This window comes from Canis lupus, chromosome 12 (genome assembly GCF_048164855.1).
Source record: "Canis lupus baileyi chromosome 12, mCanLup2.hap1, whole genome shotgun sequence".
Classification (NCBI taxonomy): Eukaryota; Metazoa; Chordata; class Mammalia; order Carnivora; family Canidae; genus Canis; species Canis lupus.
Genome location: NC_132849.1, coordinates 8,273,107 through 8,291,513, shown reverse-complemented (window position 1 = coordinate 8,291,513; position 18,407 = coordinate 8,273,107). Strand labels below are relative to the sequence as shown.

Below are 18,407 nucleotides of genomic sequence, written 5' to 3'. Positions count from 1 at the left end.
TTTGTTTTTCACAAGTCTTACAATATTGGTGCTTTAATTGGAGTAACTAGTTCAATTATATTTATTGTAATGACTAATATAGATGGGATTGAATCTACTATCTCACCATTTCTATTTGTCTCATATGTCCTTTGCTTCTTTATTTCTTCTGTCTGGCATTCTTCTGGATTAAACAAGTATTTATTAATCCATTTTGTCTTTTCCTTTTCTTTTAATAATGACCTCAGATTACAATATGCATGCTTGGTTTATTGTAATCTAACTTAAATGAATACTTCTACTGTTTTCTGAACAGTGAAAACCATACTTTAACTTGGTTTATCCTCTCCAACCCTTTGAGCTATTATTGTCATATGGTTTACTTCTACACATGTTATAAACCTCATAGGTCATGACTTTAAAAATCTCATTCAGTTTTAAGGTGCTCCTTTCATTATTCCCTTCCTCCTTGTTTCTTTTTACTACACAAGAACACATCTGTTGTTTTTCTACTTTTTAAGGAAATTTCCTGCTTGATTCCATTCTCTCTGCCTTTTTTTTAAATAAATTTATTTTTTATTGGTGTTCAATTTGTCAACATACAGAATAACATCCAGTGCTCATCCCGTCAAGTGCCCACCTCAGTGCCCATCACCCAGTCACCCCCACCCCCCGCCCACCTCCCCTTCCACCACCCCTAGTTCATTTCCCAGAGTTAGGAGTCTTCATGTTCTGTCTCCCTTTCTGATATTTCCCACTTATTTTTTCTCCTTTCCCCTTTATTCCCTTTCACTATTTTTTATATTCCCCAAATGAATGAGAACATATAATGTTTGTCCTTCTCCGATTGACTTATTTCACTCAGCATAATACCCTCCAGTTCCATCCAGGTCGAAGCAAATTATCTCTCTGCCTTTTCTGATTGGGCCTCTGAATATTTATGGAGCACATCCAACACAGTGCTGGATTCCAGATGCACAGTAGTGAAGAAGGCATCTTTGTGCTCACCAAGAGAGCATGGTCTAATGGAAGAGGCAGACATTTTACAGCTTAATACATAGTATAACAAGAAAAGGCTGTAAGAATACAGAAGACAGAGAGAACAATTCTAAATAGGAACAGAGGGAGAAGATAATCTGTTTCTTCCCTAGACCTACCCACTTGTCTTCAATCCTGACTCCTAATACCCCTGGTGAAAGTCTGGAGTTTCTCCTTCCAGCTACAAATATAGAAATCACCAAATCCACCTCCATCTGTTCCATGAAAGTACCTGAAATCCTGTGACGTTAGTGATATTCTTCATTTTACAGATGGTGAAATCAAAGTCTGCATTGAAGCGATGTTCAGAATACCTTCATCATTATGCATGTGTTAGAAATATCCTGTCCTTTCACCACTGTGGGACCACCAAGGCATTCACCAGTGCCACCAGAGTCCTTTGACTCATATCTGGCTACAGAATTCCTTTTTTAAAAGATTTTATTTATTTATTCATGAGACACACAGAGAGAGAGAGAGAGAGAGAGAGAGGCAGAGACATAGGCAGAGGGAGAAGCAGGCTCCCTGCAGGGAGCCTGACATGGAACTCTAACCTGGGTCTCCAGGATCAGGCCCTGGGCTGAAGACAGCACTAAACCCCTGAGCTACCCAGGCTGCCCATGGCTACAGAATTCCTGACCATGGTGAATGACAAGATGGCTTCACAGGTACATGCATTTAGCTCTACAGCATAGAAACTATAGCTCAGATTGAGTATGTTTGTCAATCATCCTGAGGTCTAGGCTTTTGGTAAACCCCAGTTCTCCCATCAGAAAGGTCACTTTGAAGCACTGTGAGGCAAAATAGATCACAAGATCATAAGGCAGAGTATAAATATTCATCTGTATCTGACAAGAGAGGCTTGGAATTTAGTTATCTGCCCTATTTATTTGGTGTTCCCCAGGTAATTGGAGTTTGTACTCACAAATATTTGTGGAGAATCCTCCACAGTTCGTAGGAGCCAATGATTAGCCAACATTGTTCCTATGCTTGGCTGGCTTCCCCCTCAGCCTCATTCTCCTTCTGCCTTTTCTGAGTGCACTGCCTCACTCTTTTTCCAGTTAGAAATCTGAACTTTCAAAGAGAGGTTCCAAGAATCAGCCACTTGGTAACTTTTGGAACGATCTTAGTAGGGGGCTATTTCTGGAAATGGATTCTGGAGCCTTGAGAAAAAGTTAGCTTGTAGAGGCTTCCAGAAAGATCAGACCACTGCAGTTAAGAGTGTTCTTCTAATGTTGTATATTTTCTCTGGAGAATAATCACTGTATTTAATTTAAAATTGGTTTTGTTCTGAGGTTACTTGGTTTCAGATTAAGCTTAAACCATTAAGCTTTTCTTTCTTTATTCCATCTCTCCTCCTTCTCTCATGTGTCAAAATTCACTGTTACATGCCAGGCACTGTGCTAGTGAGAGGGTGCTGAGGTAGAGAAGGTGGGAAAAGAAAAGAGGAAATCAAGATTCTTAGGACTTCCTCAATCAGTGGGAGGAATACACGAGCACATGGTGGGAGTCAGAATGTGAGAAGGGCCTCAAGAGGGATATAGGCAAAATCCTACGGAGTTTGGAGGAAGTGGAGATTTCATGTGGGTGGTAGGCTCAGAAAAGGCTTCATGGAAGAGGCTAAATTTGAGATCAACTTTGAAGGATGAGTAGAACTTCTGATGCTGAAGAATTAGAGGGGGTTGCATGGGGCGGCATTCATAGCGGGAGGTGACTAAGTAAGTAGGGAGTGAAGAGTGAAGAGGATTAGGGACACAGCACATGAGAAAAACAGATGGGGACTACCAAGTGGAAGGCATGATTCTTCTTTAATCAGTGGTGAAGCATAAGCTCAGATGGAAGTTCTTGGGTTGGATTTAGAGCTGGTGCAGGTTGTAGTGGATGGGACAGATGAACAGAGAAAGAGAGACAAAGAGAGACTCAAGAAAGATTTTTAATACTTTCAGGCCACAGAAAGTGGGATGAGCTGCAAGTACCCTGGAAAAGGGAAACATGTGAACCAAGGATGCCAGGAGGGGTAAGTTGGAAGAGTTCTAAAGTTTGTCTTTTGCTGGGCTTATTGAAAAAAAATCCATGTCAATCTTCACAAATACAAGAACAGCTTAAATGCTGACCTGGGGACATGTGCCCTGTCTAAAGAGGGTGGAGGAGAGTGTGGGCAATGGCAGAGAATTAGGAAGAAAATAAGAAGGCTAAGGAACATCATTCCCTACTCCACACATTTATACAGTCAGGTCCCTGGATCCCAGGCAAGGAAAGACACTGGATCAACATTGTTTTTCTATGTGTTCATGGAATGCAGTGTGGAAGTGGGAGGGATGGGCTAGTCCCACAGTCCAGTGGATGGTTTGGAGACCTAAGACCTTAGCTATAGCTATTACCATCAGTGTTCACAAGCTTCAAGCATGTGGGCCAAACCGGGGAGTGTTTACAAATAAAAGGCATGCATGTGTGCTTCTATGCACCACACATTGCACACAGACACACCATCTTACCTTTACATCCCATTTCCCCATTTCATGAATCATACTTCTGATCCCTAGTCCACTTGGAATCTTGCTACAATGACTTGAAGGAGCTGGTTTGACTAACATTGCAGTTGACCCAGAATGCTGCAGGTCTTGGCAGGATTTGGGGGAAAGGGGGGAACAGTGGTGGAGAAGAGAATGCTAGGGACCCTGGTACTCGTATTTCCACTGCTTCATGCAGCTGGTGCAGTGAAAGATGTCATCATCTATAAATAGCAGGTATCAGAGATTTGGGATACTGGAACTCTGTAACTGAGAGGGACCATCTGTTTAGAGAGGAGGTAACTGAGACCCTAGCAGATGAACTTGCTTATCTAAGGCTGTGAGCAAGACTTGCCAACCTTTCCCTGGGATGCTAGGGAACTTTCCCTTATGTCAAGCCCTCTGCCTATCTTTTACTGGTTCCACGACACTTCTCAAAGAGTGGCCTGCAACAGTCCCTGGGAACAATGTGACTCACCTTTGGTGGGCTCCTGGAAGAAGGCTAGCTGGTGAGAGGAAGGCTTCCTTCATTGTTGTCTTTACTTGGAAAACCCTCTTCACTGAAGTCAACAGCCGTTGCATTTTCAGAGGTAGAAGCACAGAACCAACAATTCACAGTCCTTGGGAGAGCTGTCCAGCAAGCACCCCATTGGGCTTTATAGAGCTCTGAGACTCCTGACTCTGGAAGCTCCGCCTTTGCTTATCAAGGCTCAGATGGCTTCTAAAACTGGGCCAAAGGTCTCTCAGGACATGGGTGAGTTGAAGGAAAACATCATCTTTCCAACTTGTACACAGCTGCCCTGATTCTGGGCAGGTGTAAGAATGGGTGGCTCTGATTCCTCCTTTCTTTTTTTTTTTTTTTAATACTTTTTTTTAAAGTTTTTATTTATTTATGATAGTCACACAGAGAGAGCGAGAGAGGCAGAGACACAGGCAGAGGGAGAAGCAGGCTCCATGCACCGGGAGCCCGACGTGGGATTCGATCCCGGGTCTCCAAGATCGCGCCCTGGGCCAAAGGCAGGCGCTAAACCGCTGCGCCACCCAGGGATCCCTGATTCCTCCTTTCTCAGCTCTTGTAGTAGCCTTACTTATGACCAGCCAGTTCAGGGGGCTATGATGGTCCTTGTCACACATCCTGAGATGACCCCATCTGCCCCGTCTTGGTCTCTGGCTGCTGTTCCAGAATGCTCTCTGTGGAGTTAGCTGTTATTATTCTAATGCATTATGCATAATAAGGAACATCTTTCAAAACCAAAAGAATGAATCTTTTAATAGTGGCCTTTAAGTAGTTAGGAGATATTGGCACACAGGCAAGGGGTAGGGGTAGAGAGGATGTGGAGCATACCACATCTCTCCTCTCTTTACTGTCACTCTTATGTAAATATAGTCGTACACAACCTCCAAATGAACTGCAAGAAGGCTACAATAGCAGTGCAGAAGCCCCAAAAGGGCTGTCTTTGGGAGGAAAGTTCCACTTTACAGATGAGGCCAGTGATACGTAGTCAGATGGCAGGACTTTCCCAAAGACCTAAGTGACAGGTTGGGGACTCATCTATGTCTTTTGACTCCAGATTCTGGTCTTTCCACTCTGCTTATCAATAAAATTTCCTGCCATCTGACCTTCTCATTCATGGCATTAGTCTTCCTCTGTCTTTTATGAGGGTCATGCCTTTATTCATTGGTTCACTCAGTAAAACTCCCCCATCTAATGTGACTCTTTGGAAGGCATGGAGAAGAGCCAGAGTGGTTCTTGCTTTAGGGGAGTCAGAGGTAACTTCATTTTCCTGCTGGCAGAGACCTTCTAGGTTTTCCCCAGAAGTCCATGTCTCCTGAGTCTTTCGTCATGTTTAGATTCTTGACCCCACACACCTTGATGTATTACTGCTCTAACCGAACCTCCCAGCTTACTCTGTCACCCATGCCCTACCCCTGAGCCTTTTGCAAAGTTCTATCATCAATTTAAAATTCTTTGTTTCCAATTTCTTTTCTGAAAATGACCTTTGTTTCTTAATCTGTCTCAACATACAGCTTTCAAATGGTGATTGAGCTTTTTGCCTGCCCCACAAAATCCACCCCCTGGCCACCTGTACCCAAGATACCACTCTGCTTAGACTAAGGCTCATATCCTTTTTGCTCTGCATTGATACTGCCAAAGTATTTTTCCTCTCCCTCCTCCCCAAAGCCCCACTCTCTTCAAGCCCGTGTCATCACTCTGAGCTACCCAGTACCCTTCATTCTTGAGGTCAACTGACAATCTTGCTCTACTCCCTTCATTCATGTAGATTGAAGCACATGAATCACTGTTTTCCTCTCCACATCAATTCTCTCAGCATTCGTGAAAATGTCAATCTCCACATAGATAATTCATCTACTCCAGCCTTTCACTTAAGTTCCCACTTCCATAATCTTGTCCCCCCCCATGCCTTTAGCCTCCCACTCTCTACTCATACTCCTGACCTTATCCAGCATCTATACCACCTCCTAAATTTTAATTTCATTCAGCTTAATTTTTAATAACCTCACTTTCCAGCTCACTTTTAAAGCCCACGTTTTTCTCGCACTAGGACAGCCAATAGCTCCTCCACTTTTTTTTTTTTTTTTTTGCCATTTATCAAACCTCTAAATGAGCTCTTTTATCTCTTTATGCAGCTCAGCTTACCCATGGTGCATTACCATAAAGAGTCTCTTGCACACACCTTGCCATTACTCTCTCTGTCAGACTAACCAAGCAAACCTTTGAATTTGGTGAAACCCACTTCTGGTCTCCTCTATGCCTATATCTGAGCAGCTAATTATGGCTGAAGAAAAACACAATATTGTACTGATTTGTTAGCTTTAAATTTACAACCACATGTTTTAAATGGACCCCCAGCATACCCTGACAGTTCTACTACATTTTTCTAGTCCATTGGCTGTTCCAGTCCCAACAGAGCCAGTCATACTTTCTCTTCTCTCTTCAGCCCCTATCCTCTGCTTATTCTGAGCTGATTACTTTGACTCCTATTTCACTAAGAATATAGAAATAATCAGAAGAGAACTACCTGTCTTCCATTAGCAAATTCAACAAATTCCCTGCCTTTATACCCCATACTCTCCGTTCCCACTTCCTACCTAGAGGAACAGTCCCTGTTAAGTTTAAGGTCAAGGTTACCGCTTGTGCACTGATTATATCACCTCTGGTCTACACGGGGACTGTGGACCTGTGGTTACCCCCTCTCTTCCTTCTGATCAATTTTCCTTTCTACTTATAAGAAGTATATAATCCCATTTTTAAAAAACTCCTTCTTGACCATAAATGTCTTACCAAGTGTGCCACCAAATCTATGCTCTACTGTATAGCAAAAACCATTAGAAATATTGTCTATTTTCAATGTTTCACATCCTTACCTCTTATTCTTTTTTTTTCCCTCTTTATGCCAGCATCGACTTTATTGATGCCTGAGACTCAGCTGCTACTGGACATTGGGGGACCAGAATCTCCCACAGGAAGCATAACCTGGTGCCCTCTGTTATAGTGCTGCAGGGAGCTGTGGGGATGGGATTGATGCTCACAAGGCCAGCAGTTGGCCAGTGGCAATGGCTTGACTACTAGCCCCCTCCATATGTGGTGTAGGACCATGGGTTCAGCAGCAGGGGCATATGGAAACTGCGTCTCTCATTGGTGATAGTGAAAGTGACCTCCACATACAGATAGAAGCTCTCATGCCCCCTCTTCTTACAGTAGCCCTTGGTGTCAAAGGATAGCTTGTAGGTGCCTGCCTTCATTGGGTCTGGTGGCAGGAGCCCCATGAATTGGCTTTTCTTCAGCTCTATCCACTCCTGGCCATGGTCCTTAAGCATGGACAGATGGAGGTAGAGGCCCTGGGTTGGGAGCCCTGAGGCATGTGTCCAGCATGTGTGCGGTCAGTGGGCTGCTTACCAGCTCTGTGACTCTGACCTCAGCCTTGAGAGAGGGACAGGATGAGTGCATGGGCCCCAGCCTTGTGTCCACATTGGCTTGGACATAGCAGCCTTAGTAAACAGCCCTGGAGTACAGAGTCTCCAACTGCCCCTGAACTCACAAAACTCACTCCCTCTTTCCTGAAATACCCTTTTCATTTGCCTTATAGGGCTTGACATTCCCATGATTTTTCTCCAGATCTTCTACCACTCCTCCCTGCTGCCCTTCCTCCAAATGCTGGAGTGCTCCAGGTGGTTCCCATACACTCCCCATTTGACTGAAAAACTAATAGGAGGATTAGGCTTAGAGACCAAATATACAAATATTCACACAGGATTATGGACGCATAATAGACCATTTTGATAACATGGAAGATCAAAACCAGTCAGTCTAGCATAAACTTTATTTTGTATACACAATAAACCTGGCACTATGCTAAGCACTGAGAATACAGGTGAAAAGATCAACTTTACTCTTTTCTGTTGTTGAAGTCAGCATGTACTAAGAAATCACCATGCGTCAGGTCCTGTGCTAAGTACTTTTATACATTGCCTCATTTAATTTTCACAACTGAGACTGATAATATTATAGCATCCATTATACACATGAGGAAACTGAGGCCTAGAAAAAAATATATAACCACCTGTGGTTTATACTTAGGAAGCAGCCGAAATGGGCTTTGAATCTAGACTATCTGGACCTGCACATAATCTGAGCCAGTCTTCAACCAGTTTTGACCTGAAAAAGTGGAAATTTCATGTGGTTATACCTTTGAAACAAGGGAAACTTGTAAGTTGAGGAAGTACTGGGAATTCATTATATAAAGTATAAACTCGGGGAAATGGTAGCAAAATACCACCAGGTGATTGCTTTCCATTGTGAAGGGAATTTAGTTAACTTAGTCAAGTAATTGTACTCAAACACAGTCAAGTTACTGTTTTTTCTATTAACTGCTCCAAGTTTTGAAGGAAATAGATGACAAAATCTGGCTATTTTGTTTAAAGAAGACACATCTCTAGCACTTAAATGAATTATCACATTATGATACTTCCTAAATGAAAATAGACATTTTTATTTTTGCTTTGAGATTTTCAGCTCCTGGGCTGCAGCTTTTCAGCTGAGTGTTGATTAATCAAAAATGAGTGTCATGAGCTAGATAAACATTAAGAACCAGAGAAATTGATTATTATGGATGAAAAAGTTTAGATATGCAGGGGAAAGGCTTGCAAATCAATATTTATTTTTTACGTAATTCTATCAAGAGTGCTGGTTTAGGAGAGCAAATTATAAACAAGTATCCCAGGTAGACTTACCCTTCTAGCCACATCTGTCTCTCTTCTACCTCAGAAACTCAGAGGCTTCATTTCAACAAATGTGAGGAAAATGTATTTACCCTAGGTTCTGGTGACTGATAAATTGAAGTGGACCCCCTTCCCATGGAGATTTGCACTTTATATCTCAATCTAAAGGAAATATGCTTTCAGGATTTTAGGAAAGTTATTTCTATGGACAGTCTGGAGAGATGTCTTTATGTTTTGGGAAATTAACCATATTTATATCATAGTCATACAATACAGACATATCTGGTGCGTTATCAGTTTTGAAGTGCTTTCACATGCAATCTCTATTCACAACAGTTCTACAAAGTTGATCTGGACATCGAGGCTTAGAGAGATGAAGTGCACTGGCTTGTGGGTATATGATTAGTTTGTGGTAAGGGCTAGGAGTAGAAATCAGTGTCATAGCTCCACTTCTAGGGCTCTCTCACTATACCTACATGTGAATTCTGCTGTCAATAGGGAGGAGCCTATGCTGCTTGTGATTTAGTTACTGGTTAGCCAACGTCTTACCTGCCAGGTCTTGCCTTTTGCGATTGCCTGGGGTAATACTCAGACACTCAGACCTTTGATTCCAAGGCTTCTGAGTTTCAAGTTTCATGAAGGAGGAGTACTGAAGCTTGAAGTTAGTGTGTATAGATTACTATCTAATTAGGTGAGAGGTCTTGAGAGAAGTAGGGGAAAGGGCGTGGAGTCTGATGGGATTTCTCAGAAAACTCCTGAGTGCTGGTGTTTTGTTGTTTCTGGAGTTTTACTGTTCCAGATGTTACCTTGCATTTGTTGTATCACCAAGGGAACAAACCTAGCAAAATGATCTGTAGTCTCAAATGGGGAGGATTCAATTTCCACATGAGGGAGACACAGTGTAGTGATGGTACAGTTGCCCATGAGTCTCGATGAGCAAACCCCAGCGTCAGCTGTCATCACTTTTTGGAATTTATTGCCAAATCTCTATCTTCACAGATATTTAAGCAGTTAAAAAATAATTATGTTCTCATGGTCATTTTATGTCAGTAACAAATACTATGTTACAAAAATAAACAATTTATATAAGAAATATTTTTCTGATCTCTCAGAATTTTGATAATTATCAAGTATTTGTCCTATTTAGCCTATTTTATATTTGCATAGCATTTTATGTTGAAACTTTTCCCATTTGGCAACATAGCAAACTCATAGCTGTTGAATGCCTCTTCCCAAATCAACCTAGAAAGCACTAGCAAAATGAGCAAAAGTGTGAATCCAGAGAATGCTTTTTAAAAAGCTGTGAGCAATCCCTGAGGAGTCTGAAGGATGCCTGGGAGAGGGGGATGGAGGAAATGGGTGGAGGCAAGAATGATATTGGAAGCAGGCTGAACAATCAGGCAACAAAAAGAAGTAAAAGGCATTCAAATTGTCAAAGAAGAAGTCTAACTCTCCCTCATTGTATACAATGGAATATTACTCATCAGATACAGGATACAGTCAGATCTATTTTTAACTCTTTGAGGAACCTCCACACAGTTTTCCAGAGTGGCTGCACCAGTTCACATTCCCACCAACAGTGCAAGAGGGTTCCCTTTTCTCCGCATCCTCTCCAACATTTGTGGTTTCCTGCCTTGTTAATTTTCCCCATTCTCACTGGTGTGAGGTGGTATCTCATTGTGGTTTTGGTTTGTAATTCCCTGATGGCAAGTGATGCGGAGCATTTCCTCATGTGCTTGTTGGCCATGTCTATGTCTTCCTCTGTGAAATTTCTGTTCATGTCTTTTGCCCATTTCATGATTGGATTGTTTGTTTCTTTGGTGTTGAGTTTAACAAGTTCTTTATAGATCTTGGATACTAGTCCTTTATCTGATACATCATTTGCAAATATCTTCTCCCATTCTGTAGGTTGTCTTTAGTTTTGTTGACTATTTCTTTTGCTGTGCAGAAGCTTCTTATTTTGATGAAATCCCAATAGTTCATTTTTCCTTTTGTTTCTCTTGCCTTCGTGGATGTATCCTGCAAGAAGTTACTGTGGCCGTGTTCAAAAAGGGTGTTGTCTGTGTTCTCCTCTAGGATTTTGATGGAATATTGTCTCACATTTAGATCTTTCATCCATTTTGAGTTTATCTTTGTGTATGGTGAAAGAGAGTGGTCTAGTTTCATTCTTCTGCATGTGGATGTCCAATTTTCTCAGCACCATCTATTGAAGAGACTGTCTTTCTTCCAGTGGATAGTCTTTCCTCCTTTGTCGAATATTACTTGACCATAAAGTTCAGGGTCCACTTCTGGATTCTCTATTCTGTTCCATTGATCTATGTGTCTGTTTTTGTGCCAGTACCACACTGTCTTGATGACCACAGCTTTGTAGTACAACCTGAAATCTGGCATTGTGATGCCCCCAGATATGGTTTTCTTTTTTAAAATTCCCCTGGCTATTCGGGGTCTTTTCTGGTTCCACACAAATCTTAAGATGATTTGTTCCAACTCTCTGAAGAAAGTCCATGGTATTTTGATAGGGATTGCATTAAATGTGTAAATTGCCCTGAGTAGCATTGACATTTTCACAATATTAATTCTTCCAATCTATGAGCATGGAATATTTTTCCATCTCTTTGTGTCTTCCTCAATTTCTTTCAGAAGCGTTCTGTAGTTTTTTGTTTTTTTTTTTTTAAGGAAAGACCTTTTTTTTTTTTAATTTTTATTTATTCATGATAGGCACACAGTGAGAGAGAGAGGCAGAGACACAGGCAGAGGGAGAAGCAGGCTCCATGCACCGGGAGCCTGACGTGGGATTTGATCCCGGATCTCCAGGATCGCGCCCTGGGCCAAAGGCAGGCGCCAAACCGCTGCGCCACCCAGGGATCCCCGTTCTGTAGTTTTTAAGGTATAGATCCTTTACCTCTTTAGTTAGGTTTATTCCTAGGTATCTTATGCTTTTGGGTGCAATTGTAAATGGGATTGACTCCTTAATTTCTCTTTCTTCAGTCTCATTGTTAGTGTATAGAAATTCCACTGACTTCTGGGCTTTGATTTTGTATCCTGCCACACTGCCAAACTGCTGTATGAGTTCTAGCAATCTTGGGGTGGAGTCTTTTGGGTTTTCTATGTAGAGTATCATGTCATCGGAGAAGAGGGAGAGTTTGACTTCTTCTTTGCCAATTTGAATGCCTTTAATGTCTTTTTGTTGTCTGATTGCTGAGGCTAGGACTTCTAGTACTATGTTGAATAGCAGTGGTGAGGGTGGACATCCCTGTTTTGATTGAGAATTACATTTGCTGTGGGTTTTTTGTAGATGGCTTTTAAGATGTTGAGGAATGTTCCCTCTATCCCTACACTCTGAAGAGTTGATCAGGAATGGATGCTATATTTCGTCAAAACTAAAAGACAATCTACAGAATGGGACAAGATATTTGCAAATGATGTATCAGATAAAGGGCTAGCTTCCAAGATCTATAAAGAACTTATTAAACTCAACACCAAAGAAACAAACAATCCAATCATGAAATGGGCAAAAGACATGAACAGAAATCTCACAGAGGAAGACACAGACATGGCCAACAAGCACATGAGAAAATGCTCCACATCACTTGCCATCAGGGAAATACAAATCAAAATCACAATGAGATACCACTTCACACCAGTGAGAATGGGGAAAATTAACAAGGCAGGAAACCACAAATGTTGGAGAGGATGTGGAGAAAAGGGAACCCTCTTGCACTGTTGGTGGGAATGTGAACTGGTGCAGCCACTTTGGAAAACTGTGTGGAGGTTCCTCAAAGAGTTAAAAATAGACCTGCAGTACGACCCAGCAGTTGCACTGCTGGGGATTTACCCCAAAGATGCAGATGCAATGAAATGCCGGGGCACCTGCACCCCGATGTTTCTAGCAGCAATGTCCACAATAGCCAAACTGTGGAAGGAGCCTCGGTGTCCATCGAAAGATGAGTGGATAAAGAAGATGTGGTTTATAAAAAAAAAAAAAAAAAAAAAAAAAAAAAAAGATGTGGTTTATGTAGACAATGGAATATTACTCAGCCATTAGAAATGACAAATACCCACCATTTGCTTCAATGTGGATGGAACTGGAGGGTATTATGCTGAGTGAAATAAGTCAGTCAGAGAAGGACAAACATTATATGGCCTCATTCATTTGGGGACCATAAATAATAGTGAAAGGGAAATAAGGGAAGGGAGAAGAAATGGGTAGGAAATATCAGAAAGGGCGAAAGACATGAAGACTCCTGACTCTGGGAAACGAACTAGGGGTTGTGGAAGGGGAGGAGGGCGGGGGGTGGGGGTGAATGGGTGACGGGCACTGAGGGGGGCACTTGACAGGATAAGCACTGGGTGTTATTCTGTATGTTGGTAAATTGAACACCAATAAAAAATTAATTTATTAAAAAAAAGAAATGAGTGGGAAATATCAGAAAGGGAGACGGAACATGAGAGACTCCTAACTCTGGGAAACGAACAAGGGGTGGTGGAAAGGGAGGTGGGTGGGGGGGGGGGGTGGTGGTGAATGGGTGATGGGCACTGGGGGGCACTTGATGGGATGAGCACTGGGTGTTGTGCTACATGTTGGCAAATTGAACTCCAATAAAATTTTTTTTTAATTTAAAGCAATAAAATAAAAAATAAAAAATAAAAAATAAAAAAGGAAGCAGGCTGAAGCCTGAGGTGGAGGATGCCTGGAGGCAGTAATAGTAGGAGGAACATCCTAAAAGCCCTATCCTAGTGTCCAGACCTTAAAAAAAGTTGCAGATTAACCAATCTTTCTAACAAACCTCCATTCTCAATCCTCCAAACTGGTGACTCAGCAATATTTTTTCTCTTGGTGCCATTGTTTCTTAGCAGTTTAAATGTGAAACCTTAGTCAAGAGAGTAAAAAATACAGCACACTGAGCAATACATACTACCAGAAAGAGAATTTTTATAATAGACAGACCAAGAATTTAAAATAATCATCCTGTGTACTTAAGAAGTTAGAGGAAGATTTTGTATTACAAGGCACTAATAAGAAGCTGTAGGGGAGGAAAAATGATTTTCCCTTTACTTGGCCAGGTTCTTGGCTGAGACACCCCTCCCTTATAATAAAGACTTAACAAGAGAAAGGCAAATGAGTTTAATAACAAGTATACCTCCTGTATACCTCCAAAACTCCCTGAAATGCTATATTCCAAAAACCCATACATAAAGGAGAAACATTAAGATCAGGAATAAGACAAGGATGACCACTACTATTTACCACACCACAGTAGAGATTCTGGCTAATACTATTAAGAAAGAGAAAGAAAGAAGAGTTGAAAGAATTAAAGAGAAGATATAAAAAAAAAAGAAAGAAAAGATATAGATAATTATTATTTGTATATTAGTTAGAAAATTAAAATCAATAAAATCTGTGAAAAAAAGAAAGTATTCAACAAAGCTATCAGATACAACATTCATTTAAAAATCAGTAAGGGGGGGATCCCTGGGTGGCGCAGCGGTTTGGCGCCTGCCTTTGGCCCAGGGCGCGATCCTGGAGACCAGGGATCGAATCCCACATCAGGCTCCCGGTGCATGGAGCCTGCTTCTCCCTCTGCCTGTGTCTCTGCCTCTCTCTCTCACTGTGTGCCTATCATGAATAAATAAAAATTAAAAAAAAAAATCAGTAAGGGGGACGCCTGGGTGAAGGTCTGCCATTGGCTCCCGGCGTGATCCCAGGGTCCTGGCATTGAGTCCTGCATCGGACTCCCTGCTGGGAGCCTGCTTCTCCTCTGCCAGTGTCTCTGCCTCTCTCTGTGAGTCTCTCATGAATAAATAAATAAATAAAATCTTTTTAAAAATAAAAAATAAAAATCCGTAAGATTTCTCTGCATTAACATTAACCAACTAGGAACTATGAGAAGAAAAATGAGTCCAATTAACAATAGCAACACAAATTATATAGGGTCTAAAAATTTATTTAACCAAAGCTAGACAGGATCACTATGGAAAAAAATGTGAAACTTGAATAAATAACATAGAAAGTCATTTGAAAAAAAAATAGAGAAACATTCTATGCTCTTGGATGGCAAGATATAGATAATGATATTTATTCTTCTCAAATTAATCCACAAATTCAAAGCAAACCAATAAAAATTTCAAGTGGATTTTTTGAGAAACTTGATATATTTTTCTGAACTATAAAAATAAGGGTCTAGAAGTCACCAAGTTAAACTTGAAAAATGAAAATAGTGGGGGAGATTTCTTCTAGTTATACAAATTCTTACTAATAAAAAACAGTGTGGTTTTTGGTACAAGAATAAACACCTGAGGTAAAATAAGATGCTCAGCCACAGACTCCTATGTACATGGACATTTTTATGACAAACATTTCACCACAAATCATTGGGGAGAAGGCAGATTAGTTAATAGCTGATGTACTTTATGGACCAAAACAAACTGAACTCAAATAGGGAGTTGGAGATCATTTGGGTGTCCATCATTGGAAACAGAAGAACAGGGATGCCTGGATGGCTCAATGGTTGAGCGTCTGCCTTTGGTTCAGGGTATGATCCTGGGATCTGGGATCAAGTCCCCCATTGGGCTGACTGAGGGGAATCTGCTTCTCCCTCTGCCTGTGTCTCTGCCTCTTTCTCTCTCTCTCTGTGTCTCTCATGAAAAAAAAAATAAATCTTTTTTTTTTAAAGGAAACAGAAGAACAGGTGAAATGGAATCAGAGGTACAAAACTGGATGCTATGAAATGGTTAGCAAGGTATTAAGAATCATTTGGCTGTAAAGGAAAGAGCATGGCATCCTGTAACTTTGCTGGTTCCAAGATCTAGGACATCAGAGCACCATCATTACACCTGTGGGTCGTATTTGATGGTAACTTGATGAGAAAAAGGATTTTCTCTGGACAGTGAATTCTCTGACCTGCAAACCCAGAAAAAGAGGCAAAAAAAATTTCCTTTTGTGTCCACTGGAAATTTTCTTTCTTTCCCTTTTGAGATATGTTTGTGTTTAGTTATAGAGAGGATCTAGAGCAAAAGTCAGGTATTAAGCCATTCAACAGAATAAACAAGCTCAGCAAAATGAAGTGCTTTGCTCAAATGGTGGTGCTGAGGACTTTGGACTCCCACTTCTGTTAAGATTCTGGTGCCTGCTTTATTGCACTTCGCTTTATGGCACTTTGCAGATACTGCATTTTTTACAGATTGAAGGTTTATAGCAACCCTGTGCCAAGCAAGTCTATAAGCACCATTTTTCCAACAGCATTTGCTCACTTCGGGTCTCTGTTCACAATTTGGTAATTCTTGAAATATTTCAAATTTGCTAATTAATATTATATTTGTTATAGGGATCTATGATTAGTGATCTTTGATGCTACTAGTGTAACTGTTTTGGGGTACCACAAACCTCACCTATATAAGATGGTGAACTTAATCTATAAATGTTGTATGTGTCCTGACTACTGCTGCACTGACTGGCTCTTCCACCATCTTTCTCCCTTTCTTCTGGCTTCCTGATTCTCCAAGACACAACAATTTTGAAATTAGGCCAATTGATAACACTACAATGGCTTCAAGAGAAAGGAAGAGTCACCTCTCTTCTTATAAATGAAAAGCTAGAATAATGAAGCATAGTGAGGAAGACATGTTGAAGCTGAGACAGACTGAAAGTTAGGCCTCTTGTGTCAAATGTTTAGCCAAGTTGTGAATGTAAAGGAAAAGCTCTTGAAGAAAATTGAAATTCCTCAACAGTGAAGCTAAGAATGATAAAGAAGAGAAATAGCCTTATTACTAATGTGGAGAAAGTTCTAGTGGCCTGGATAAGGATCAAATCAGCCACAACATCCCCTTAAGAGGCAAAGCCTAATGCAAGGTAGGGCCCTCACTCTCTTCAATTCCATGAAGGCAGAGAGAAGCAAGGAAGCTGCAGAAGAAGAGTCTGAAGTTAGCAAGGTTTGATTCACAAGGTTTAAGGAAAGAAGTGGTAACATAAAAGCACAAAGTGAAGCAGCAAATGCTGATGTAGAAGCTGCAGCAAGTTATCTGGAAGATCTGGCTAAGATAATTAATGAAGGTGGTTACACTGAACACAGATTTTCAATGTAGATGAAACAGTCTTACATCAGAAGATTGACATCTAGAACTTACATAGTTTGAGAGAAGTCAATGACTGACTTCAAAGTTTCGAAGGACAGGCTGACTCTCTTGTTAGAGGCTAACACTGATGGTGACTTTAAGTTGAAATCAATGCTCATTTACCATCCTGAAATCCTAGAAACCTTAAGAAGTATGCTAGATCTATTCCACCTGTGCTCTCTAAGTGGATCAACAAAGCCTAGATGACAGCAATTTGTCAACACCAAAATCTCATGAACATTTGCAATAAAACTAAGTGATATTGTGTTCCTATAATCCCCACAATACAAACAGATGAGGATAAGCCAATTGTCATAGAACCTATGGTGACATCTGCAAGGGAGGAAGGACCTATTTGGAGGAATCTTAGAACAGAATTCCTAAAAAGCCAATGAAAAACCTCTGGAGAACAAGCCAACCAATTAGAGAGCAGTAGCTCACCTCAATGCCAGTGAGTGCAAAGCCTCCCAGTAAGATTCCAAGAGGTAGAATGGCATAGTCAGTGGTGTGCTGTTTAACTACTTAAAAACTCTGTTTGCATTATTTGCCAGTTCCCATGGTGTAAATGTTCCCATCATGGCTCACTGCATGCTACCAACATGGATAAAAAGTTGGGAAGAGAGATAACCCAATCCATACTTCTAAGATGTGAGCTAGCCATGAGCACTGAGAAGGATCAGAGCCCTTTTCCAGGAGTGGTGGCATACTGACTAGAAACTAGTGGAATCAAAACTGAGAAAGACAAGGGTAACAGAAACAAGGGGAAAAGAGGCAGAGATAAAAACTTGGGAATGGAAGAAAGCCAGGAAATCTCATAGAGCAAGCTGCCATATTTTTTAACAGTGAAGGGAAAACAAGAGGGAGCTCTGCAGAGTTTGAAAAGCTACTCTGAACCACACTACCTTCTAAAAGCTCAGGAAAACTAACATCGCATAAAAATGAGCTATAGAAGATCAACCATAGGCAAAACACAGAAAGAACCCAAATGTTCATCAACTGATGAATGGAATATTATTCAGCCATCAAAAAGAGTGAAATCTTGCCATTTGCAATGACATGGATGGAGCTGGAGTATTATTATCCTAAGTGAAAAAAGTCAGAGAAAGACAAATACCATATGATTCCACTCACGTGGAATTTAAGAAAAAAAAAAAACCAGATGAACATGGGGAGAAGAAAAGAGAGAGGCAAACCATAAAACAGACTCTTAATGATAGAGAACAAACTGAGGGCTGCTGGAGAGGAGGCGGGTGAGGGGATGGGTGAAATAGTTGTGGAGATTAAGGAGAGCACTTGCCATAAACACTGGGTGTTGTATGTAAGTAATGAATTTAAGTTCTACACCTGAATCTAATATAAAACTGTGTTAACTGGAATTTTAAAAGAAAACCTTAAAAAATGAGAAACGGGAAAGTTATCAAGGTAAAATCCAACACAAAGTTATTAGAAGTCATTTAACTTCAAAGTTCTAAAACTTGTTGCACATAAGAATCTTCAGTGAAAAATAAAACAAAAGAGAGACTACTC

General features: G+C 40.9%; 1 protein-coding gene and 1 long non-coding RNA gene across 3 annotated transcripts in view; one reads left to right on the top strand and one right to left on the bottom strand.

Annotated features, from left to right (window-relative positions):
- Positions 1-4,210, bottom strand: part of HMGCS2 (3-hydroxy-3-methylglutaryl-CoA synthase 2) — an 18,238-nt gene extending 14,028 nt beyond the window's left edge. Inside the window, exon 1 of one of the 2 annotated variants that reach the window (XM_072769564.1) lies at positions 4,006-4,210. In XM_072769564.1, the coding sequence (XP_072625665.1) occupies positions 4,006-4,109 (104 nt within the window). In that variant the 5' untranslated portion in view covers positions 4,110-4,210. The remainder of the gene's footprint in view (positions 1-4,005) is intronic. The other variant, XM_072769563.1, reaches the window with a different exon arrangement.
- On the top strand, positions 2,003-18,407 carry LOC140601060 (uncharacterized). Its single transcript, XR_012004109.1, has 3 exons — positions 2,003-2,125; positions 2,964-3,034; positions 16,272-18,407. It is a non-coding gene; the product is annotated as an uncharacterized lncRNA (long non-coding RNA).